The sequence below is a fragment of the Carex rostrata genome, chromosome 2 (assembly GCF_964058835.1).
Source record: "Carex rostrata chromosome 2, lpCarRost1.2, whole genome shotgun sequence".
NCBI lineage: Eukaryota > Viridiplantae > Streptophyta > Magnoliopsida > Poales > Cyperaceae > Carex > Carex rostrata.
In genome coordinates, this window is record NC_135919.1 from 18250256 (window position 1) to 18276948 (window position 26693).

The 26693-nt window shown below is 34.6% G+C and overlaps 1 protein-coding gene, 1 long non-coding RNA gene and 1 pseudogene across 3 annotated transcripts; all 3 read left to right on the forward strand.

Moving 5' to 3' along the window:
• Window positions 1-10017: 10017 nt before the first annotated feature.
• On the forward strand, window positions 10018-11886 carry LOC144547031 (UDP-glycosyltransferase 73E1 pseudogene; annotated as a pseudogene). Its single transcript, XR_013508960.1, has one exon. The product of XR_013508960.1 is annotated as a UDP-glycosyltransferase 73E1 pseudogene (transcript).
• Window positions 11887-13866: 1980 nt separating this feature from the next.
• On the forward strand, window positions 13867-26550 carry LOC144547051 (uncharacterized). The gene is made up of 2 exons (XR_013508975.1): window positions 13867-13950; window positions 26415-26550. It is a non-coding gene; the product is annotated as an uncharacterized LOC144547051 (long non-coding RNA).
• Window positions 20363-21993, forward strand: LOC144547022 (UDP-glycosyltransferase 73E1-like). The gene has a single exon (XM_078295628.1). The coding sequence runs from the start codon at window positions 20465-20467 to the stop codon at window positions 21947-21949; it is 1485 nt and encodes a 494-aa protein (XP_078151754.1). The 5' UTR covers window positions 20363-20464; the 3' UTR covers window positions 21950-21993.
• Window positions 26551-26693: the final 143 nt, after the last annotated feature.

A 26693-nucleotide genomic window follows, 5' to 3' on the forward strand; every position in this document is an offset into this window, starting at 1 on the left:
TAACCTAGTTCTCTCTCCACCTCTCCCTAACTCACTCTCCCTCTCGCTCTAAAACCTAGCCGACGTTCTCGGCGACTGGCTGTCTCTCCGGCCGTCACTCTTCTCTCCGGCTTAGACGGCTGCCTCTCCTCTCTCTTCGACCATCTCTCCTCTGCCTTCTCTACCTTTCAGATTCTCACTTCATTAGATGGTCCGATCGAGGGTTTGATCGAGTGAGCACTCGAAGTACGATTACTTGTTTTACTGTATATTTCAGTTCTTGTACTTAATCCTCTTTTTACGATTATTTGTTGTGATGTATTTTTTCTTAAATAATTTTTCAACTTAAAAACACTCTTCTCTCCGGCTTAGACGGCTGCCTCTCCTCTCTCTTCGACCATCTCTCCTCCGCCTTCTCTACCTTTCAGATTCTCACTTCATTAGATGGTCCGATCGAGGGTTTGATCGAGTGAGCACTCGAAGTACGATTACTTGTTTTACTGTATATTTCAGTTCTTGTACTTAATCCTCTTTTTACGATTATTTGTTGTGATGTATTTTTTCTTAAATAATTTTTCAACTTAAAAACACTCATTTCATACCGGTAAAAGAAAGCCATGTGAATTTTGTCTCGTGAGAAAAAATTAATATATAAACTACCGGTATAACTAGGGTTGCTTAAAAAATAATTTAGTTCGTGATTCGATTCGGGTTTGATTCGAAAAATGTGTAGTTCGCAATTAGTTCGATTCGAAACGAATCAAACCAGGTTCGGTTCGAATCTAATTCAAACCAAACTCAAACCTAGGGTAAGTTCGATTCGTTGCCACCCCTATCAGTAAATGATAAAATATGTATTTTATATTTATAATTTGTGAGTTTTATATATTTAGAATGGTAAGCATAATATTATGAAATTTAAAAATACGTAATTTCGATATATTTGAAGGATATGTATAAAATTCTCCTATTATTAAAATCGAAACAAAAGATTCGGTTTGCTCTGATATATTAATAGGGGTGTAAACGGATCGGATATTATCCAATTTTGTCTGGATTCAAATCCGAAAAATATCTAAATTATCTGATCCGTATCCATATTTGTATTCGTATCCAAGACTAAATTTTTGAGTTACAACAATTTTTTAATTTTGTACCCATCATAACAATTTTTTAGTTACAAATTTTTTTGAATTTTTGAGTTACAACAATTTTTGAATTTTTGAATTTTGTACCCATCTTAATATATATATATGAGGAGGGATCAAGTTACAACAATTTTTGAGTTACAACTAGTTACAACAGGTATTTTTTATATTTTCAAAGTCCAAATCGTCGATCCAAACCATTAGATGTGATGATCTCTACAATAAAATGTGCTTGGAGACCAAATTTTACATTTTTTGGAATTTTTTTACTATTTATTAAGGTGGGTACAAAATCTAGTCAAATTCATACCATTGAATTTTGTACCCATCTTAATAAATAGTAAAAAAATTCTAAAAAATGTAAAATTTGGTCTCCAAGCACATTTTATTGTAGAGATCACATCTAACGGTTTGGATCGGCGATTTGAACTTTAAAAATGTAAATAATGTTTGTTGTAACTTGTTGTAACTCAAAAAATGTTGTAACTTGAACCCTCCTCATATATATATATATATATATGAGGTAGTCTACGGTGAGTTGCGAAGTAAAACGCGTTTCTACTTCACGCTGTATTTTTATTTTGAAAGTCCAAATTACCGATCCGAACCGTTAGATATTTAATCCATATTGAAATGTGCTTGGAGACCGAATTTTACATTTTTTGGAATTTTTTTACTATTTATTAAGCATTTTTTAAAATTGTTGTTTTGCTGTGAACAGTAAAAAACAGTAAAATTTTCTGGACCATCAGATCAGCGACTTTCAAAATTGCTTAATAAATAGTAAAAAAATTCCAAAAAATGTAAAATTTGGTATGCAAGCACATTTCAATATGAAGAACAAGATGAACGGTTCGGATCAACGTTTTGAACTTTAAAATCGCAAAATATGAGCGTGAAGTAAAATAGTCGCTTTACTTCGCAACTCACCGTAGCCTAGCTCGATATATATATATATATATATATATATATATATATATATATACTAATATCATACCCGTGCGTTGCAACGGAGACATATTATAAGAAAAAAAATCAAAGAAAATAATAATAATTATTCAAAAATTAAGACACATGTTAATAGAAAATTTATATGATGTTGTATTTTTAATTAACTTTAATTGTGATCACTGATAACAATTTGATGATGTGATGATTCTTTATTTTTAAGTACCAATGATATCAAATAATAGCTCGTTTCGAATCTAATATCAAATATCGTACAACAATTCAATATCAACATATAATATGATATCAAAAAACATAAATAAAAAGTGTTATCATGTGTATGTATAGGATACACATAAACACACACATATTATAAGAGAAATATATATTCACACACATGTTCCAATTTATATTCTTCTTTGTTTCCAATTTATATTTTTCTTCTTCTTTGTTTCCAATTTAGAATATACACACACACACATTGATATATTCTATATTGGAAATATATTCTAAATTGCCTACAACAATATGTATAGAAACAAAGAAAGAGAAATAAGGAAATAAAAAAAAATGATTTTCATTGTGATCCGTACGTATAGAAACAAAGAAGAAGTAAGAAAACAAAGAATAAGAAAATGGAAGGTGGAGTTTTCTCAATTGAAGAGGAGAAATATGGAAACAAAGAAATAAGGAAACGGATAAATATATCGCTAAATTTCAGAGTTTGTTCAATTTTAATTGTAACGTATCGTGTGGCAGCACATGTGGTGAGTATGTTTTTAACTAAATTTAGACTTTTATACATAAAACATATGCATTTAATCTAAAGAAGACAAATTATGTAATTGGAGGGTTGAGATCAAATCTAAAGTTTCATCTTTCAATCGTAGCTGTTGGCGGATCGGACACCCAACGTGCTTAATAATAGAATGGAGAGATATATATATATATATATATATATATATAGAGAGAGAGAGAGAGAGAGAGAGAGAGAGAGAGAGTGGCTAATATGCATTCGGTTGCATATGGACCGAAGTGCTTACGGTCCAAATTTGATTTTTCAAAATCCAAACGGTCGATCTGAACCATTCATCTTGTTCTCCATATTAATATGTGCTTGGAGACCAAATTTTATATTTTTCTGAATTTTTTTACTATTTATTAAGTATTTTACAAAATTGTTGATCCAACGGTAGCTTAACAAAACAGTAAAATTAGCAGCTACCGTTGGATCAACAATTTTTTAAAATACTTAATAAATAGTAAAAAAATTCAGAAAAATATAAAATTTGGTCTCCAAGCACATATTAATATGAAGAACAAGATGAACGGTTCAGATCGACCGTTTGGATTTTGAAAAATCAAATTTGGACCGTAAGCACTTCGGTCCATATGCAACCGAATGCATATTAGCCACTATATATATATATATATATATATATATGAATAAGCTACCATACATTGCAATGCGTGGAGGGGTCTATGCATTGCATTGTGAGCTATTGAATCGGCTTTAAAATTCTTGCAGATCAGATAGATCTGATTGAGAAAATTTTGCTGGATTTTCAAATTGTCGGAAATGGACCCTCCATTTCCAAGCACACCCCGTCCCTTTCTTTCTCTCTCATGCTGAGAGGCGCCAGCGAAGCCTCGCTCCACTCTCCCTCCTCTCGCGGCTCCTCACCAGAGAATCGATCGAATCTCACGGCCTCACCACAAGTCCAAAAGTCGCGCCGCTATCTCTTTCTGCCTCCACCGAAGCAAACTCCGCTAGTCCGCCACCAATCCGCCTCCATCAGCCTAACAAGAGCCCAGCTTCTTCTCCTTTGAGGTATGTCTTTTGATTAAGAAGGAAATGGTGCTTTCTGCTTTAGTTTTTTTTCAAAAAAATCTGTCATTGTTCAAGCACTGTCTTTCATGAAAGATCTTGGTTTTGGGGGAGTAACTCATGCACAAAGTTTCGAAAAGGATTTTAGTCAAATCTGTGTTTTTTTTAGAAGTCGGTTGTTGCTTGGAGCTAAAATTCTTGCTCATTTTCAAGACTTGAGAATCAGAGTATAATAACTTGAATTCTCTTTCCTTATTAATTTTTAATGGTAGATGGAACTTGGAAGTCTAGCTCACAGCCTCAACATTCTAGTGCCGCATTTAGGTACAAAGTTGGTTCTTTGTTCTATTTTTTGTCACCTTATTTAGTCTAAAAGAGGAATTTAAATTGGAAGATGTACTGAAATTAGGATGCCCAGATTTTGATTCCAAATATGCAAATTTGCACCATGACAAATGCAAATTAGTGTTTTCGTAAGATTTTAGACTTTTAAGTTGTCTTAGAAAATTTGTGCACTTTAGAGATTTAGTTGGCTTTTAGTCTAATTAATATGGTTGAGTTTTTTATTTTCAGATATAGTAGCTTACTAGCAATTGTCAATATATGATTTTGTTGGCTTCTAAGTCACTATATTAGTTTCGATTCTGACTGAAATCTGTTGTATAAGACTATATGTTGATTATTCTGAGAGGCACCGTTCTGCCTCGCTACTAGTTCTCCGCCACCGATCCAGGTAGCAGTAGTCTTCTCTTGATCAGCCAAGCAAAACTCTAGAATCTTGGTGTGCGTAAAGCTGGTATTTTTTTTCCTTTTCTCTGATTATAGTAAGCCCTTATTGTTTTAATTATACAAGCAAAATAAGTGAGCTTACCTTTCTTACCAGAGCTTGTGATGATAGTAGTAATTGTAAGAAACATAATAATGACAACAATGATATTAATTAGTAGAGATGCTGTTGGTACTGGCCTCCATTTCTGACTCAAAACTATGTTTTGATTTTATTATATTTGTTAATCTTTGTCTAGGAAATACGATCTCTCAAAATAGCTGGTACCATGCATGGAATTTAGATGTGACGAGCTTTCTTTGCAAGCAATGTCAAAGCGAATCTGTTGTAAAAGATGTGGCGAGCCTTCTTTGATGTTTAAATTACATACAATGTAGAGAGATGTAGTAGGATGTGAATTTATTACAGTACTTGTGCATGTGAATTTATAAGTAACAAAGATTGCATTATTTTGTGCATGTGTTAAGAGTTGAGACTATGTAACAGTACTTGTGAATGTAACTATGAATGTCAACTATGTTTCAATTTGTTTCATTGGTTTTATAACTGACAATAGAAGATAATGTGTTGAATGTGTGCAATTGAAGTTGTTCATTTAGATTTTTAGTTATTCCACTTCTGGTACCTTGTATCTCATAAGTATCCATTTAATGCTTTAATGTTGTTTGGAAAGATTCAATTTTCTTTAGAGTTTCTTGCAGAAATAATCAAAATTGGATGCTCAATTTACATAATTTGCTTGTACCAACTATAGTGATGTTCCAAAGAAATTTCAGCATGAACATAAAGCCAACTACAAACAAATCAATTTACGGCATAAAGCCAACCACAAACAAATCAATTTACGGCCCATAATAACATCAATAACAAAAATTTACAGCCAACAATAGCATCCATAACAAAAGAGTAACAGCAAATAGAAAACAACCCTAGCAACCAATTTTACTAGTTTTACTTGATACAAACACATTTTTATTTATAATAAAGAGCAACATGTTGACGAATATAATCTTCTCAGCCAAGTACCATTCACATGCTCATTCGGAAGATTTCTGACCCGTCTGAACACCTTAGGGTCAGCATAAAGCAGCTTTGTTCTTGGATCTACATATGGAAAGTGTTGGTCAAAATGCTGAGAAGACTACAAAAAAGAGAGAAAGAAAATGAAGGGTAAATCAAAGGGACGACTAAGGAGGTGCCTTTAACCAGTACCAGTCTGGTTTTTACAAATGAAACTGAAAATATTTATTAATGCCAACGCCCAGGGTCTCAATCTTATTATTTTATTTTTGTATATTAGTAGGCAAAAACCAACATTTGGATTCTAATATTTTATACCATTTTGTTGCCATACCAATTGTCTGTTGCACCGATCAGGTCTGATACTGGTACAGACCACCAAGTCTGGTCCTATCTCAGTGGTGTCAACTTAATTCATCTTGCAGAATCCTACCTCAATTTTTCGGATTCTGGTGTTAACTATGTCCTTTAATTGAATATTTTCCTAATAAAGTAGGTGGTTGTTTTGAAATTCTACATCTTTAAAGAAAATTCGGTTATGATCAAAGATTATTGATCATAACCAATTTTTTCTGCAAAATAGGCAAATATAGAAGGCACATCTTAAGGCATGTAGTTATTTCTAGAATTTGGCGACCTTATACAACTCTTCTACCAGTATCTTTGAATTTCTTTTATTTTCACATGTTAAGTGTTCAGTTATTAAGAAATTGTAATGTAGATTTTTTGTTTCTCCATTTATACGTGGTTTTACTATTTTAAGAAATTGGTGACCTAAAATAATTCGATACCAAACATAATGAAAAAGGAAAGGACAAAAGACAAAGAAAGTCACTATTTTCAATTAACATGTTTTAAACAAAAAGCAATGCCATACTGATTACAATATCTTCATCTCTATCGCCAATTAGCATAATTATGCCCCTAATAATGGTGTCCTATTTTAAATTACTTAACCATGCATGTTTACTGTTATTCTCAATTACCAACCCAGCAACTCTAACCCTCTGTATATTCAAAGTTTTGCAATTCAAACCCTACAAATTTTAGTAATTCGATTATTTATCAATGCAAGTTTTGTTTTCATTTTTTACCTTCTATGACCGTATATAAGTTGAACAACAAACCTCTGACAATGGGGGTCGTTGGAGGTGGAGATCTGATAATGGTGTCACTGAGGTGGCGCCGACAGGAGAGGAGAGAAGAGTCGCTGGTGTTGGCGCCGACAGGACAGGAGAGGAGAGTAGAGGAGAATCGCTGGTGTTGGCGCTGGCAGGAGAGGAGAGCCGCTGGAGGTGGCGCCGTTTGAAGAGGAGGTTCGCTGGAGAATCGCCTAAGGTGCGTAAGAGAGAAAGAATGGATGGGGTGGGAGGCTCCATTTTGAATTCCAGCGACATATTTTGAAATCCCATCTATCAGATTTGCATGAATTTTAAAGCCGATCCAACAGCTCACAATGCAATGCACAGACCCTTCCATGCATTGCAATGTATGGTAGCTTATCCCTATATATATATATATATATGAGGAGAGATCTAATTACACCAAAAATGGTGCTACATCTTGACACCATATTTTTATAAGTTATTTTTGCGATTTCAAAATTCAAATAGTCGATCCGAACCGTTCAACATGATGTCCATATTAAAATGTACTTGGAGACCAAATTTTACATTTTTTGAAAATTTATTACTATTTATTTAGGATTTTAAAAATTGTTGTTTTTCAATGGTCCAAAATTGCCTAAAAATAACAATTTTGTGCACATCTTAATAAATACTAAAAAAAATCCAAAAAAATGTAAAATTTGGTCTCTAAGCACATTTTAATATGGAGATCATGTTGAACGGTTCGGATCGTCTGTTTGGATTTTAAAATCGCAAAAAAAACTTGTAAAAATATGGTGTCAAGATGTGTCACCATAAAATCGTGTAATTGGATCCCTCCTATATATATATATATATAGAGAGAGAGAGAGAGAGACTAATGTGCATTCGTATGCATATGGCTCGATATGCATACGGTCCAAATTTGAGATTTTAAAATCCAAAACATCGATCCGAACCGTTCATCTTGTTCTCCATATTAATATGTGCTTGGAGACCAAATTTTACATTTTTCTAAATTTTTTTACTATTTATTAAGCTATTTTGAAAATTGCTGATCCAACGGTGGCTGCTGATTTTACTGTTTTGTTAATCCACCGTTTGATCAACAATTTTCAAAGTGGCTTAATAAATAGTAAAAAAAATCAGAAAAATATAAAATTTGGTCTTCAAGCACATATTAATATGGAGAACAAGATGAACGGTTCGGATCGATGTTTGGATTTTAAAATTTCAAATTTGGATATATTTTTTTAAGGTTAGTGATATGCACCATCATTTTGGTGCTTCAATATGCTCCACGTCTTTTATCTTTATTTTCAACATGATCTTTATAATAAAATATGCTTGCAGATCAAATTTTATATTTTTTAGAATTTTTTTAATATGTTTTTAGATAGGTACAATATGACTTTATCGGATGTTCCAGAATCTCCTTAAAAAGTGATTTTGTATCTACCTTAAAAAATAGTACAAAAATTCTAAAAAACTATAAAATTTGGTCTCCAAGCATATTTTATTATGAAAATCATGTTGAACGGTTCGAATCGACTGTTCAAACTTTGAAAATAGAGATAAATGATGTAGTCCATGTGGAGCATATTGGAGCACTAAAATGATGGTGCATTTGAACCCTCCTCTTTTTCAAATGCACAACTGACCAATTAGAACTCTAAAAGGTAAAATATGTATTTTATAAATTTAAAAGTGAGTTTTAATAGAAAAGACATTTAATTGATTAAATTTGTGAGTTTTTTTATATTTATAATGGTAAACATAATATTATGAAATTTAGATTTAAAAAATACGTAATTTCAATATATTTGAAAGATATGCATAAAATTCTCCTATTATTAAAGTCGAAACAAAAGATTAGGTTTGCTCTGGTATACATCGATCATTACATCTTACATAATGGTCTAGATTTGATGGAAAAAAAACCTAACCCCATCGCGCCCACCATTTTATTTTTTGTTGTTTTCTTTTGACGTAAAAAGGCAAAAATAACTATTTAGTTAGCAGCCAAAGTAGAAAGGCAATATAGCTGGTCTATGATAATGTTGGGAACGGTACGCAGAAGCGTTCAATGAGTTATTCCGTCAAACACTTTATGGCCATACACCAATATCAGATCAAATGAAAAAATATGAAAGTTAAATAAGAAACCAATACAAACAAATAATCAAACACAGAAAATAAAAGATAGACACAAGATTTTATGTAAAAACTCTTTCGAAAAAAAATAACGGGAGCACTAGATCAAAAAGTTTTTACAAATACAAAAATATTAACAAGCCAATAACACTCTCTCTCACACACTCTTACAATTTCATACACTAATCTACGAAATTATTAAGTGTATAAGGTGAATTGTTACAAAAAAAAAGAAACCAAACCCTAGAATAAATCTTAGTTCAATAGATAAGAGAGCAGCTCTATTTTCTTATTACTAACGAATAAATTGGCTCACTTGTGAAAACTACGGCTCAGCCAATTAATCAAATCAGCTAACAATGCCAACGGTTTTACTAAATTTCCGATAGCAAAGAATCAAATTACTATCGGTGGTAATTACTGGCCGATTGAAGACAAAAACAAATACCATCGGTTAAGCTCAAACCGATGGCAAAAGGCAAATGGGTTTGACCCATTTACTTTGACTTCATATTATAACAGATAATACGTCAGAAGCCGTCTCTTTCTATTCATATCATCTCCATCCAGTTATAATCATGCCTCCGGCCAGTTTTGTTGCAATTTTACAATCTATTGCTCTTTAATTCCTAACAGAAAAAAATGATATGCAATCAATTTATGTTTTTATCAGTGTATATATATATTACCATATTAATAAAAGTTTTCGTTCAATTTATTATTATTTTTACTCTTTTTTCATGATGAACATCACATTAATTTCATATATGTATTAAGAAAGTGCAAATACTAAGCAAATTAATTAACTTGGTCTTACATGATTGATATGTTAACCCTGAAGTTTCCATTTCATATGACAACGGAGAAAGTTAACTTGGACCAAATCTCTAATCATTGACTGGAGTGCGGACACGTGGAACCCATACACCTACTTTCGAACTTTCCTCAATCCTCCTACCTCTTCCCATTACCACAAACTCGATCACAAACCAAATTTGTTACGCGTACACCTCATATATATATATAGTTGATAAACCCTAGCTACTACCTTACAAATAATACCTTCATACAATTGGAGCTCATTTCTCCCAATTAAAACCAAGAGCTTAGAGCTATACCAATAAAAACACAAGCAAATATGAATTGCTTCAGAGAAGAATCAAATGAACCTCATTTCGTGTTAGTTCCATTAGCTGCTCAAGGCCATCTTATCCCCATGGTAGACATTGGACGCATTCTAGCCGAGCGTGGGGTGTGTGTACGCCTCATAATCACACCAGCAAATGCCGACCGTATCAAACCCATTATTGAGCGGACAAAAGAGGCAAATCTCTCAATAGAATTCGTCGAGCTCAGTTTTCCCAATGTAAAGTTCGGTTTGCCACCGGGGTGTGAAAGTGTCGAAAACATCCCCGACCTTAGCCTCTTCAGGCCTTTCTTTGAGGCCATTTACTCACTCGATGAGCCCTTGGAAGCTTTTCTCGGAAGCCTTGAACGACCGCCGGATTGCATGATCACTGATATGTGCAATGGATGGACAGGTCCCATCGCGAGAAAGTTCGGCATACCTAGGGTAATCTTTCATGGACCATCATGCTTTTATATATCTACCGATTATAATCTAGGGTGTCACAAGGTGTATGATAGCGTAAACGACGAGAATGAATATGTGACCGTGCCGGATTTTCCTATTAAATTAGAAGTCACCAAAGCTCAGACACCCGGCTTCTTTAATAACCCGTTGTTTGAGGATATGAGAAAAAAGTGTCTTGAAGAAGAGTCGACAGCCGACGGGGTGATGATAAATACCTTCCTCGAGTTGGAGCAATTGTTTATTGAGAATTATGAGAAGAAGATAGAAAAAAGGGTCTGGACAATAGGGCCAATTTGCCTTTACAACAAGGATTTTGAAATGAAAGTAGGTCGGGGAAATAAAGAGGCAATTGATCAAAGGCATCGAGTGCTAACCTGGCTCAGCAGCAGGGATGCTGCATCGGTTTTGTACATCAGCTTCGGTAGTGCTGCATATACAAACCCTCAACAACTTATGGAGATTGGGAATGCCTTAGAGGCGTCAAACAAACCGTTCATATGGGTGATTAAGAAGAAAGAAATGAATCCCGAGGTTGAAAAATGGATAACTGCAGGGTTTGAAGAGAGAACAAAGGATCGAGGTCTTATTATTGTCGGTTGGGCTCCTCAGATGATTATTTTGTCACACCCAGCGGTTGGCAGCTTTATAACGCATTGTGGATGGAACTCAATGCTAGAGGCGATTTCTATGGGTATACCGATGATCACATGGCCACGATTTTCAGATCAATTTGTCAATGAGAAATTGGTTGTGGAATTTCTAAGAATCGGAGTGAGTCTCGGTGTAAAAGATACAAACTATGGTACTGAGGATGTTGTCCTGGTGAAGAGTGATGACATCAGTAAGGCGATATCTGCTCTGATGGATGGAGGAATTGAAGCAACTGAAAGAAGACAGAGAAGTAATTATTTTTCTGAGAAAGCAAAGAAGGCAATAGAGGAAGGAGGTTCATCATATATAAATTTTACTGATTTTATTCACTCCTTTACAAAGCCAGAAATACCAAATGAAAAATAGGCATTAGTGCATAATTGTATTGAACATAACGAATTAAATATAATTATACAATGATGTTGTTACAATAAATCAATAATAATAGTAAATCCTGACAAAAAGTTGGTAACCTAAAAATGATAAATAGACATTTTCCTATTTCCTAGCTTTGTTCTGTGTGCTGGCAACGAAATGTATGTCGTTCTCGTCAGAATTGATTTATACATTTCTGAGGGGATCCTTATGATCACCAATTTATTGTACATATGTCAAACATCTCAAAAATTTAGTTTGTGCTTTGTTTCAAGCTTTAAGAGGCAATGAATTGGAGTATCAAAGAACAATAACATAATATTCCACCGAATTTTAGGCTCTCTTTTTTTGTCCCCAAACAATTTCGTATCTCCAAATGTGTCTAAATGTTTACTTTATTTTTGAAAAGGAAATGCACACAAGGAAGCCTCATCAGGCCTAATGGCATATAGGCCCAGGATAAAAGAGACGTACTGTTCTCTCAAAAAAAAGGAGAGACATACTACTGAAACAAAGATTACAAGTAACAATGCAATTTCATAGTTCAATTCAACGCCAGCCTGACATTGCATTTTAAGTTAGACATGTCAAAAAAGACCTTGTATAATGCTAGCTATGTAATTAACTTTTCTTATAATATATTTGTTAGTCTGGCACTTGCCAGCTAACCATCAAAAAAAAAAAAGTTGCCACGTAATTTTAAGGTCTGTTTTATAAAAAAGATGTAAGAGTTATTGAAGTTTGTTCCAAGTGTCAATCTCTGGGATCACTGTTTGAATTTTGAACTGTTACTGATGTATATATCTATCCACACATGTTAAGCACTGCTTGCTTAAACAAAATCACTACAGTAGTGGAGAAAACAATGTCCTATTTAATGAACTACGCTAATTAATTTGGGAGTAGGGTTAAAATGCACCATTGGTTTTTGCTCCAACCATACCCCATCTCTATATCTCCGTTTACAAAGTTTAAATAGTCGATCCGAATCGTTCATCTTGTTCTACATATTAAAATGTGCTTAGAGACCAAATTTTATATTTTTTGGAATTTTTTTACTCTTTTTTTAGATAGGTACAAAATCACCGTTTTTGGATGGTCCAGATGTAGTGATTTTGTATCTATCTAAAAAAATAGTAAAAAAATTCCAAAAAATATAAAATTTGATCTCTAAGCACATTTTAATATGTAGAACAAGATAAACGGTTCGGATCGACTATTTGAACTTTGTAAACGGAGATATAGATATGGAGTGGTTGGAGCAAAAACCAATGTTGCATTTTAACCCTACTCTTAATTTGGAGTCCTCTTCTCTCCAGTTGATTGATTTGGACTTGGTCTTTCTCCACTTGATTGATTTGTTTAGCAAGCTTAATGTAATTTAGTTTTGATGCAATGTAGTTTCTTTTCTTAGTGCACTTTCTGATATGTATCAGTGTTGTAAATAAACGGTATGTGCTTGTCGGAGGGACAAGGTACCGCCAAGCGATTAATCGGGACTAATCGGCCATAATCAGAAATAATCGGCTAATTAATCAGAAAAATCCGTAACGGTTTGGTCATACAACAATGTATGTATAGATGCAATTTAAGACTTCATTTTTAGTTTGTGGTAAGTATTGCTATAACTGGCATAGTCAAGACTTCCTTTCTTTCAAAGGCCTACGATTAGATCTAGTAGTAACTTAGAACGAGAGCTAGCGTGAGATTTGCAAGTATTTTTTTTATTTTGGGTTATTGCAAACCCTTCAAGAGAAACAGGGAGGTTTATTTTTCCATCTATTGAATTTTAGCTTTCTCAAACATCTCGTGAAATATAAGCTTGTTAGTGTTTCTATTATCAAAACAAACAAATTAAATCGCAGAATGCGTAGATGACATCAGCGCGGACCCAGTGTATTTGAGAGGGGGCAACTGCCCCTCCCTCGATTTTGAAGTTTTATATAAATTTATAGGTTCGGTTTGATGTTGCTCTCGTCTAGAATTTTATTTACCTCCCTCTGAAGTTTTGGTATTTAAATTAATGTTAAATTTAGTGTTAAAATTATGATAAATTTCTTGAATTCTAATTGAAATTAGAATTAGAAGTCAGAATATTGAAAATTAGATGTCAAAGCATTAGAAATTAGAAATTAGAACAATTTTTTTTTAATCTAATACCCAATTAACTAATGGGTTTGAACCCGATTAATTGTTCAAAACCTATTCGTTATTTTCTTACCCCTCCTTAACAAAAATCCTGAATCCACCGCTGAATGACATTGCACAATAACATATCTCCCATAACTGTAGCATGTATCACTCAATTATACACAGCTTAGTGAGCATCTCCACATCAGCCCTATAAAAAACAGATTCCAGTAGTACCGCTACCAGTATAAAAGCCAGAGTGTAACGATTAGAAAGACGCAGAGAGCTTGGGCTGTGAAAAATTATTTTTGAACTTTAGAGTTGGGCTGCGGCTTCCATAAAGGTTTGGGCTGTGACAGTGGTAGCCCAAACTTATAATATGAGGTAGACATTTATATTTTTCAAATGCACAACTGGTTAGAGCTCTAAACATTGAGTGAGTCTATGGTACGGCTCAATATTCGAGTTTTCAAAATTCTAACGGTCTATTCGAACCTTTCATCTTATTCTCTATATTAATATGTGTTTGGAGACCAAATTTTACATTTTTTGAATTTTTATTTACTATTTTTTTAGATATTTAGAAAATCACTTGATCTGAAAATTCTGGACCATCCAAAAACAGTGATTTTCAATAAATCTAAAAAATAATAAAAAAATTTAAAAAAATGTAAAATTTGGTCTCCAAACACATATTAATATGGAGAACAAGATGAACGGTTCGGATCGACCGTTAGGATTTTGAAAACTCGAATATTGAGCCGTATTACGGGCCAAATTGTAATATTTATAGTACCACTCCTAAACATTTATCTTAAACATTTTAAAAATATTTTTATTATTTTAGTAAATGGTAAAATATGTATTTTATATTTAGAATTTGTGACTTTTTTACATTTAGAATGGTAAACATAATATTATGAAATTGAAAAATACTTAATTTCGTTATATTTGAAGGATATGTATAAAATTCTCCTATTATTAAAATCGAAACAAAAGATTCGATTTTGATCTGATATATATCGATCATGACATCTTATATTAATGGTCTAAATTTGCTGGAAAAAGAACCTATCCCCATCGCGCCTACCATTATTATTTTTTTTCTTATCTTTTGACGTAAAAAGGCAAAATAACTTTTTAGTTAGCCACAAAAATAGAAAGACAATATAGCTGGTCTATGATAATACGTCAGAAGTCGTCTCTTTCTATTTATATCATCTCAATTCAATTAGATCATGCCTCCAGTTTTGTTGTAATTTTGCAAGCTATTGCTCTTTAATTCCTAACAGCAAAAAAAAATGATATGCAATCAATTTATGTTTTTATCAGTGTATATATTACCATATTAATTAAAGTTTTCATTCAATTTATAATTATTTCTTACTCTCTCTTTTCATGATGAACATCACATTTCATATATGTATTAAGAAAGTGCAAATAATTCTGGCCTTAGTATTAACTTGGTCTTTCATGATTCAGATATTGTTGAATTTATGCAATTTCTGAGGAGAGATTATTTTGAGAAAACAATTATTTCATTTTTTTTTCTTCTTTACACTGTTACCATTCCTATATATATTACAAACATCTAAGCTACTGTTTTGTTACCGTTTGTATCTTGTACCTATGTACAGTATACCTATTTGTTGAATATATGCAAGGAGGCCCCTTTACTTCCTTGATTTAATCCTAGCCTTCTATTTCTAGATCTATGATGATTATTAATCTGAGATCCTAGATCCTATTTCTCAATACTCCCCCTCAAGCTTGGAATGTATATATCATACAATCCTAGCTTGCTTGAAATTTTTTCAAATGAACTCGGGTCCAAGCCTTTGGTGAGGATATCCGCTAGTTGATCTTCACTCTTAACGTATGGTGTTTCTATTTCCTTTGCTTGAACTTTTTCTCTAATGAAGTGACAATCCACTTCTATATGTTTGGTTCGCTCGTGGAATACCGGATTCGATGCGATATGTCTTGCGGAGTTATTATCACAATACATCTTCATTGGTTGATCACAAGCAATGCCTATTTCTTTAAGTGGATGTTTTATCCAAGTTAATTCGCATGCGGTTGACGCCATGGCACGATATTCCGCCTCCGCGCTAGATCGTGCCACAACGTTTTGTTTCTTGCTTTTCCATGTGACTAAATTTCCGCCTACAAATGTGCAAAAGTCGGTAGTGGATTTTCTATCAAAACTTCCAGCCCAATCTGCATCGGAATAGCCACATATGATATTAGAATTATTGTTTTTCATCCAAATTCCCTTGCCGGGATTTTTCTTTAAATACCTTAAAATTCTATTTATTGCCTCTAGGTGTGGAGTTCTTGGTGAGTGCATGAATCTACTAATTTGGCTTACGGAAAAAGAAATATCCGGACAGGTGACCGTTAGATAAATTAGCTTTCCAACTAGCCTTTGAAATTGGTTTATGTCTTTAATTGGTTCACCATCCTCATCATTTAATTTATGCCGGTTATCAATTGGGGTAGAGATTGGTTTGCATCCTAATTTACCGGTTTCCTTTAAGAGGTCTAAAGTATACTTTCTTTGGGAGATGAAGAGTCCCAATTTTGAATGTGCTACCTCTATTCCTAGAAAATATTTTAAATATCCAAGGTCTTTGATGTCAAATTTTTCCTTTAATTGGCTTTTAACTCTTTTAATTTCTTCTACGTTATTTCCGGTAACTATAATATCGTCTACATATACTAGTACAAGGGTTATATTTTCTTCATCATTTTTAATAAATAATGAATGATCGGCACTACAAATTTTAAACTTGCAAGAAATTAAATAAGAGCTAAGTTTTCCATACCATGCCCGTGGAGATTGCTTCAATCCATAAATCGATTTATTTAACCTACAAACTAAATTAGAATTGTTTTCCAATTTATGGCCGGGTGGTAGGTTCATATATACCTCTTCTTCAAGTGTTCCTTGAAGAAAGGCGTTTTTTACATCCATTTGGTACAAATTCCAATTGTTATTCGTCGCAATAGAAAATAAAATTCTAACGGTATTCATTTTAGCTACCGGGGCAAAGGTTTCATTGTAATCTATTCCATATGTTTGAGTATACCCTTTGGCAACTAATCTAGCCTTGTACCGTTCTATGGTACCATCACTATTATATTTAGTTTTGTATACCCATTTGCAACCAACGGGTTTTTTGTTTTTTGGTAATTGTACAATTACCCATGTCCCATTTTTTTCAAGAGCTCTTAGTTCTTCCTTCATGGCACCACACCATACCGGATCAATTATGGCTTCTTGGTAGTTATTTGGTTCTAGTGTTCTCTCAATGGAGGTGAGAAATGCATTATAAGAAGAAGAAATATTTTTATATGATATGAATTCTTGTATAGGGTATTGCACCGTATAGGTCTCATAGTCTCTAAGTCTAGTGGACGGTATTGGTGTTCTTATGGACCGTCTAACTTCTTGATTTTCTTCTATCTCATTATCATTGGTTTCAATATTTTCTATTGTTTCTTCAACAACACTTGTCTCAACCTCTTGGTCATTATCTTGTGTAACTAATTGGTCATTTACATGAGGTAGTACCGTTGGTTCCAAATTTATTTGGTCACTTGCATGTGGTGTCTCACTCATTTCCATTGTTTTGAAATATGGCTTATCTTCACAAAATATAACGTCTCTAGACGTAAATAATTTTTTTGTTATAGGATCATAACACTTATATCCCTTTTTAAATGAGGAATATCCCAAAAAAATGGTTTTGGTTGACATATAGTCAAATTTATCTTTTCTTTTAATTTTTACAAAGCATACGCAACCAAATACTCTTAGATAATCAAAATTAATTTTTCGTTGGTAAAGGATTTCCATTGGACTTTTATTTTGTAAAATAACGCTTGGTAATCTATTTATTAAATGAGTGGCGCAAAGGATGGCATCCGACCAAAATTTTTTTGGAACATTATTTTGAAATAGTAATGCACGTGTCATTTCCAATAGATGTCTATTTTTTCTTTCCGACACTCCATTTTGCTCGGGAGTGTTTATGCAAGTAGTTTGATGTATGATTTCTTTTTCTTTAAAAAACGTTGTGAAATTTTTGTTTACAAATTCCGTTCCATTATCCGATCTAAAAATTTTAAGTTTTGCATCAAATTGATTTTCTATGAGACATAGAAATTCTTGAAAGCAATTGAAAACCTCATCTTTTGATTTTAATAAATACAACCAAGTAGTTCTAGAAAAATCATCAATAAATATAACAAAATATTTGAATCCATTATAAGAGTTAATTGGGGCCGGACCCCATACATCGGAGTGAACTAAATCAAACAATGCTTCACTTTTGTTATTTGATTGGAAAAAAGGAAGCTTTGTTTGTTTTGCCAACTTGCATATATCACAATTGATACAATTTGAAAATGAAAAATCTAGTGCACTATTTAAAATCTTGTTGGAAGGATGCCCAAGCCTCTTATGCCAAATGTCTTGGTTAATAGATTTAGCGGAAGCACAAACGTTTAATTCTTGTAAATTCAAGAGATAGTGTCCATTTTCAAGAAAACCTTCCCCAATCTTCCTCCCGGTTTCCCGGTCCTGAAAGATAACATTTTTATATGAGAAAATTACGTCACAATTAAACTCATATGTTAGTTTTTTTACGGAAATTAGATTTATAGGGAATGTATCAAGATATAGAACATTATGAACTTTTTTGTTAAAAATATCAATTTCTCCTACACCATTAATTTGTGCTTTCATACCGTTGGCCACTAATACAAATTGATTATTTTTTGCCATGTCTAAATTTGTAAGAAGGCCTTTATTTCCAAACATATGGTCAGTGTCACCGCTATCTATAATTATTTGATTATACAAATTTAAATAATTTGAGTTAGAGACAATACCACAAGTGTTGTTTGAATTTTTCTTGGAGAACCACACAGAGAACTGCTCAAAAAACTGCTGCATCGGATCTGACCCGCTTGACCCACCAGCGCCATCTGGGTTAGACCCTGGTTCACTTGAACCAATCATTTTTATTGGCTGGTTGGGTTCAGTTTGAGCAGAAAAACCCCCACGCGACTCAGTCCGCGACTCAGTCCCTTTCTTTCTCTTCTTCCCTTCATTCCAGTCCGCCATTTTCACGTCTCCCCCTCCCCTCTTTGAATCCCACCACTTCGGCCTGAGATGTGGGTGAAGAAAATAACATTTTTCGGCTTGGTGACCCTCCTTTTTGCAGTGAGAGCATCTATCTCCCTTGATACTTGATCGGTTTTAGTAATTTGGGAAGTTAGGGTTTTTTCCGAAATTGGGGTTTTTTGTGGCAAAGCTATGAGTCTCGTGTCCCTCGCTGCCACCGACTTGTGGACCACTCATAGCAAGCCGTCGGCTTTCTTCTTGCTCCACCATGGTGGTAATTTGAGCAAAGGAGGGAAGGGAAGTTGTTAAAAGAAGTTGTGATTTCACGGCTTCATAGCTTGGATTGAGACCCGCGAGATATTGGAAGATTTTATCTTCTTCTTCTCTCTGAATGGCTATTGGATCTGGTATGGGTGGCCGATAAACTCGAAGTTCATGCCATTTCTTTTGAAGAGCACCCAGGTACTCTATATTACTCCTTGACCCTTGTTGTTCTTGCTGGATTTCTAGTTTTAATCGATAAATGTGGGAATTGTTGTTTTGTCGGCCATACATCGTTTTTATGCCTTCCCACAGTGAGAAAGCTGTTTCATGGCCAAGGAATATTTCTGAAACACTCAGCTCCATGGATTGCATGATCCATGTCATGACTCTGTCATTCTTAGATTGCCACTGTTTTCTTGCCTTTTTTTCGGCCTCAGTTGCCTCATCTTTCTTTTTTAGAACCGGCTTTACAGACTCTCCTGTGATGAATTCTAAAACCTCTCTTCCACTGAGAGATAATCTTGCGGCAGTTGCCCATGAGAGATAGTTTTGGCCGTTGAGCAATGAGTTTGTGAGTTTTGAGGTATTGGTGGCTTCTTTCGAATGCTGCCCCTCTGAAGCCATCTCTTTGACGTGCTAGACTTCTATTTATGGGTTTTGATTTTGCTTGTGTATATACCAGTTTTGCTGGTAAGAATTTGGAAGAGATTTTTTCGGTCACAGAGACTGATGCTCTGATACCATGTTGAATTTATGCAATTTCTGAGGAGAGATTATTTTGAGAAAACAATTATTTCATTTTTTTTTTCTTCTTTACACTGTTACCATTCCTATATATATTACAAACATCTAAGCTACTGTTTTGTTACCGTTTGTACCTTGTACCTATGTACAGTATACCTATTTGTTGAATATATGCAAGGAGGCCCCTTTACTTCCTTGATTTAATCCTAGCCTTCTATTTCTAGATCTATGATGATTATTAATCTGAGATCCTAGATCCTATTTCTCAACAGATATTAACCCTGAAGTTTCCATTTCACATGGCAATGGAGAAAGAAAGAGGTGGATGACATGGATCAATTCTCTAATCATTGACTGGTGTGCGGATACGTGGAACCCATACCCCCTACTTAATTTCGAGACGTTCCTCCGACCTTTTCCCATTACCACAAACTCACAAGTCACAAACTAAATTTTTTGTGTGTACGCCTCATAATCTCATATATAGTTGATAAACTCTAGCTACTACCTTACAAATAATACCTTCATACAATTGGAGCTCATTTCTCCCAATTAAAACCAAGAGCTTAGAGCTATATATACCAATAAAAACACAAGCAAATATGAATTGCTTCAGAGAAGAATCAAATGAACCTCATTTCGTGTTAGTTCCATTAGCTGCTCAAGGCCATCTTATCCCCATGGTAGACATTGGACGCATTCTAGCCGAGCGTGGGGTGTGTGTACGCCTCATAATCACACCAGCAAATGCCGACCGTATCAAACCCATTATTGAGCGGACAAAAGAGGCAAATCTCTCAATAGAATTCGTCGAGCTCAGTTTTCCCAATGTAAAGTTCGGTTTGCCACCGGGGTGTGAAAGTGTCGAAAACATCCCCGACCTTAGCCTCTTCAGGCCTTTCTTTGAGGCCATTTACTCACTCGATGAGCCCTTGGAAGCTTTTCTCGGAAGCCTTGAACGACCGCCGGATTGCATGATCACTGATATGTGCAATGGATGGACAGGTCCCATCGCGAGAAAGTTCGGCATACCTAGGGTAATCTTTCATGGACCATCATGCTTTTATATATCTACCGATTATAATCTAGGGTGTCACAAGGTGTATGATAGCGTAAACGACGAGAATGAATATGTGACCGTGCCGGATTTTCCTATTAAATTAGAAGTCACCAAAGCTCAGACACCCGGCTTCTTTAATAACCCGTTGTTTGAGGATATGAGAAAAAAGTGTCTTGAAGAAGAGTCGACAGCCGACGGGGTGATGATAAATACCTTCCTCGAGTTGGAGCAATTGTTTATTGAGAATTATGAGAAGAAGATAGGAAAAAGGGTCTGGACAATGGGGCCAATTTGCCTTTACGAGAAGGATTTTGAAATGAAAGTAGGTCGGGGAAATACAGAGGCAATTGATCAAAGGCATCGAGTGCTAACCTGGCTCAACAGCAGGGATGCTGCATCGGTTTTGTACATCAGCTTCGGTAGTATTGCATTTACAAACCCACAGCAACTTATGGAGATTGGGAACGCCTTAGAGGCGTCAAACAAACCGTTCATATGGGTGATTAAGAAGAAAGAAATGAATCCGGAGATAGAAAAATGGATAACTGCAGGGTTTGAAGAGAGAACAAAGGATCGAGGTCTTATTATTGTCGGTTGGGCTCCTCAGATGATTATTTTGTCACACCCGGCGGTTGGTGGCTTTATAACGCATTGTGGATGGAACTCGATGCTAGAGGCGATTTCTATGGGTGTACCGATGATCACATGGCCACGATTTGCAGATCAATTTGTCAATGAGAAATTGGTTGTGGAATTTCTCAGAATCGGAGTGAGTCTGGGTGTAAAAGATACAAACTATGGTACTGAGGATGTTGTCCTGGTGAAGAGTGATGACGTCAGTAAGGCGATATCTGCTCTGATGGATGGAGGAATTGAAGCAACCGCAAGAAGACAGAGAAGTAAATATTTTTCTGAGAAAGCAAAGAAGGCAATAGAGGAAGGAGGTTCATCATATATAAATTTGACTGATTTTATTCACTCCTTTTCAAAGCCAGAAGCAAGATACCAAATGAAAAATAGGTATTAGTGTGTAATCGTATTAAACATAACGAATTAAATATAATTATACAATGATGTTGTTACAATCATAGATTGGAAAATCGACCGAATATTGGTCGGATCCGAACCGAATTTCACGCCTATGCGTTTTTTCATCAAAACTCTGTTAAATTGGGTTGACTCGGCTGAGTTATTCAATTTTTGGTCCGAGTCAGACCGAGTCAAGCGAGTGTTGACCGATTCAGGGCGATTCACTTCCAGATGAGCTGATTTTGCCTTTTCTTTTCATTAAATTGGGTTTATAGGAAAAAGAGTTTTTAGAGTTTTTGATTTGAGAAGAAAGGAAGGGATCTGAAAAAAAAATGCTAATAGAGATATCTCAAATAGGCTTGGAGTACGAAGTCTATTAAATATAGAAATCTAACATTTGGTCCATAATGAGCTATGATCAATAAAAAAAACCCTGATGGGGAGATGGGGCCACATGTAAGTAGAGTGGAAAAATCGTGTCGTGTCGTGATTAATATGTAGTGACTTTGGTCTCGTGCCATGTCGGGATCAAGTTAATTTTTTACGTACCGTGTTATGCTGTAACTAAAATGTCAAGGGGTAGTCACAGCACGGACACACGAATAATCACGTCACGTGAGTCGCGCCGTACCTACCCGTGTCCAAACATGACCCGCGTGGTTATTTAATCATAATTTAGATTAGTTTATTCAAGATTCACCATTTGGTCAAGATCTAACGGTCTTAATTACACGTGACTCGTATGATTACGTGTCATGACATGTCGTGTCAAATTTTTTAAAAATAATAACGGCACGGGACACGCGAATCACGGTACATAACCAATACACGTTTCGTTTCGTTACCGTGTCGTTCTATGCTATAACCGTATCATTCCTTAACAGAGTCAACTCCGTCGTATCATTTTTCTCACTCCACATGTAAGGTTTAATGACATATGAAAGGCTACCTCTATTTTTCTTTCATCTCATTCGGTCCTTACTGGACCTATTGATTTTTTCAATTTTTTCATTTTTGCATTTGTTTTCGAATTGTTTTCTTATGTTTATTATCTCCTTTTGTATTCCTTTTCTTCCTTTTTTTTCTTCTATATATTTATTTTTCTTAATAATCAAAATTGTTTTATTTATCAACTTTTTTTTCTATTATTTTACTACAAAACATACTTCTGCTTAAAAATCAGAGTTTCTGATCCGATTCTAACTGATTGATCGATTCTAATTCCACAGTCAAGCAATCCTGATTCCAATTCCGATTTTACGAACTATGAAGAGAACTGACAATCTGTCCGAACAGTTTGCTCAGAGCATCTACATCCCTGAAACTCTTGGAGTTTCTAAATAACTGTTAACTAATTTTTAAAAACTTTATCTCTGAAAGTTTATAAACCCTCACATCCCTGAAACTCAAAATTAGAGTTTCTTAATTGCCACATCAGCAAATAAATTACAAGAGAAAAGAATTTCAGCGAATTATTTGGCCACGTCAGAGTTTATAAACGGTTTCTTATTAAGAAACTTTGGAGCAAAGTTGCTAAATAAGAAACCCATCTGCATCCCTGAAACTGGTTTAGAAACTGCCACATCAGATTAGAAACTCAAAGAGTTTCAGGGATGTAGATGCTCTCAGACATTGCATAATGGGCTACTGTTTGTAGGACACCGACCAAAACCAAAACAAATCTAAGCTTTAGCAGCGAAAACTGAGTAATTATTCGAATAATTTGAACAACATTTACTTTCTTTTTTTCAATCCCTTGTATGGTATGATTCTAATCTCGGAAATAAATCTGCTACGATTCTACCTGCTTGTCCAAATCCAACCACTCATTTATTTAGAGATTCGTACATAAAAATCAACTGTTTTTGAGATTCGTGCATTCTAAAATATTGATGGTTAGATTTGAAAAAGAAGGGTCCTACAATTCTGGTTGGAATCGTAGCAGATTTATTTCCTCTAATCTCACATTTATTAAATGTTTTGAATACTTCTAAACACAAGCCCTATCTTTCTTTCTTTTTTTATGCCACCTCTCTAATTGGTAGGTAATTCCAGTTAAGTGGTCCCCACATATCAGTGTCAGTGTGTCATAACAACTAAGGATATGTTATATAACTTTTAGGAAAGTGAACAAGACACGGAGAGGTGATATCTAGTTGACAAGGACAAGGTCACAAGGTCACAAGGGGATGTTATATTGAGCAAGTAAACACCAAACAGTTAATAATTATCGAGTAAGGTTTTTAATCGAAGCAAACTATGTTCAGGCCTTTTTGTTTGCATTTTCTCTGTACCAGTATATTTGAGGTTTCAATTACCTCTTTTGTTTTTTGTAAATAATTAAATTGAGAGCCAACTGATGCAAAGTTGCTATAACTGAGATTTCATTGGAGATAATAATAAAATAGTGACCGAGCATTTTGTGTAATTTAATTGATGCTGTATAAATTGGAATGCATGGAAAATGACTTTAAATTTATAATCACAACTGCAAGAAATAAAACCCCTCCCCTCACCTTCCATCTTTATTTATGACAGAAAATTCATGGATAGAGCTCAATAACAGCGTCAACACCCAACCGATCAGGACATATCTTGTAACCAGAATAGCCGGCTCCCATAATGATATCATGCCATTCCTGCTGGTAACGTTCTTTCGACCCAAAGTTACACATCATATGAATGTCAAATAAAAGACTTGTCTCAACTGCTTTTGGATCATTACTCTCTAAATCTACAACAATGTCCACAACAATGACCTTGCCACCATTACTTTTGCCAGATTCAATTGCTTCTTTGCATCGCTCGAGTATCCCAACACAATCCTCGTAAGCCATCACATATATGTGGATAGGTAGCAACAAGGCCTCTCATTAACGGTTTACTCTGGCTTGCCATTGACTCGTTGAATGAGTTACCTATTTTGGAGAGTTCAAATTTCCAAGGTAAATATTAATTAATTGGGTATAGATTACTAAATTTATGCATTATTTTCTTTCTTTATATAACATGTAATAATTACTGTATGTGCATCTGTGTGAATATGACTTGGCAAATTAACAAATATATACAGCTAATATAGTGTGTAATATTTAGTATTACCAATGTCGGGTCTTTCCTTTAAAACTTCCCAAAACTGTTTCCCATCATATGCTTTCTGGATCAGGGTGTTTGTACCAGTATCCGTGAACACTTCACTGAGACGACCCCAACCTTTAACGAACTCTACTCCTGTAGCGCCGCACACGAAGAAGCCCGTGTTGGAGCCCTCGATCAGAAGGAGCTCCAAGATGGGTGTGAGCAGGTAACCTGCTTCTGATTGCCTGAAGATTCCTTGGTGAACCAAAAGTTTCATGAGGCGACCGAGCATCGAATCCTTCTCAGGTGGGATGTGTATGGAACGGGCTAGTTCGTTCAAAGGCATGGGTCGGCCATATGCTTGTATGTGTCCTGAGATGTTTAGGTCCACAGCACACCTGAGAGCGAAACTACTGATAAAGGCTAGGCTTGTGTTTTTTATTCTGGTAATCTCCATTTGTATATGTGTTAAAATGATGTATGTATAGATGTCCTAGCTATATACTGATTATATGGAAAAGCATAGGTGCTGGTGTAAAATTTATGAGAATCTGATATTGAATATTGGTATGATATTGTTGTTATTTTACATTATCTCTTATATGGAATATTTATAGCCTACACAAATTTTGTACCGTTGTATACCCACATCCCACCAAATATTAATTTCACCTACCATCTACCAACTACCAACATTAATTTCACATGTTAATTTTCCTATTTATATTTTAACCCTTTAACTATTTATATGCTCAACACTCTCCCTCAAGATAGAATTATAGATATCGGTTAATTCTAACTTGCCTGATATTTCTTCAAGCGCCTTCAGAATGAGACCCTCGGTAAAAACATCAGCTAGTTAGTCTTGACTTTTGATATAAGGAGTCTCGATTTTTTTTGCTTGAACTTTTTCTCTTATGAAATGGCAATCTACTTCAATATGTTTTGTTATCACATATTGATTCGTGAAACACCACATTTGAAACAATATGTCGTGCCGCATTGTTATCACAAAACATCTTCATTAATTTATCAATTTTGAAGTTCAACTCTTCAAACAATTGTTAGATGCAATTTAAGACATCCTTTCTTTCATTTTTCTGGTAATGTAAGAGACAGATTTTAAGGCTTTAAGGCCTACGATTAGAGCTAGTAGTAACTTGAAAGAGAGCTAGCGTGAGATTTGCAAAAAAAATTTTGGGTTATTGCAGACCTTTCAAGAAAAACAGGGGGGATTTTTTTTTTCCATCTCGTGAATTTTAGCTTTTTTTTTTAATCTCGTTAAATATAAGCTTATTAGTGTTTCTATTATCAAAAGAAACAAATTAAATCGCAGCATGCGTAGATGGCATCTCCACATCAGCCGTATAAAAACCAGATTCCAGTAGCACCGCTACCAGTATAAAAGCTACAAAACAACAAAATATACTTTCAAATGCGACATCACTACCCACTAACATAGTAGTACTTGAAGTATCAGGACAAAGTCAAAAGTTTGCTCTGAAAACAACAACAAATCATGCACGAAGCAAAAAAATCCCTTAATTTCATGGCTGCCTTTGTTAAATGACATCAGACATTCTTCCATTATGTGAGTACAGAGATAATAGGTAATTTCCCTATAATTTTTCGAGTTATGACATCTATAGACAAGAGGAATCTAT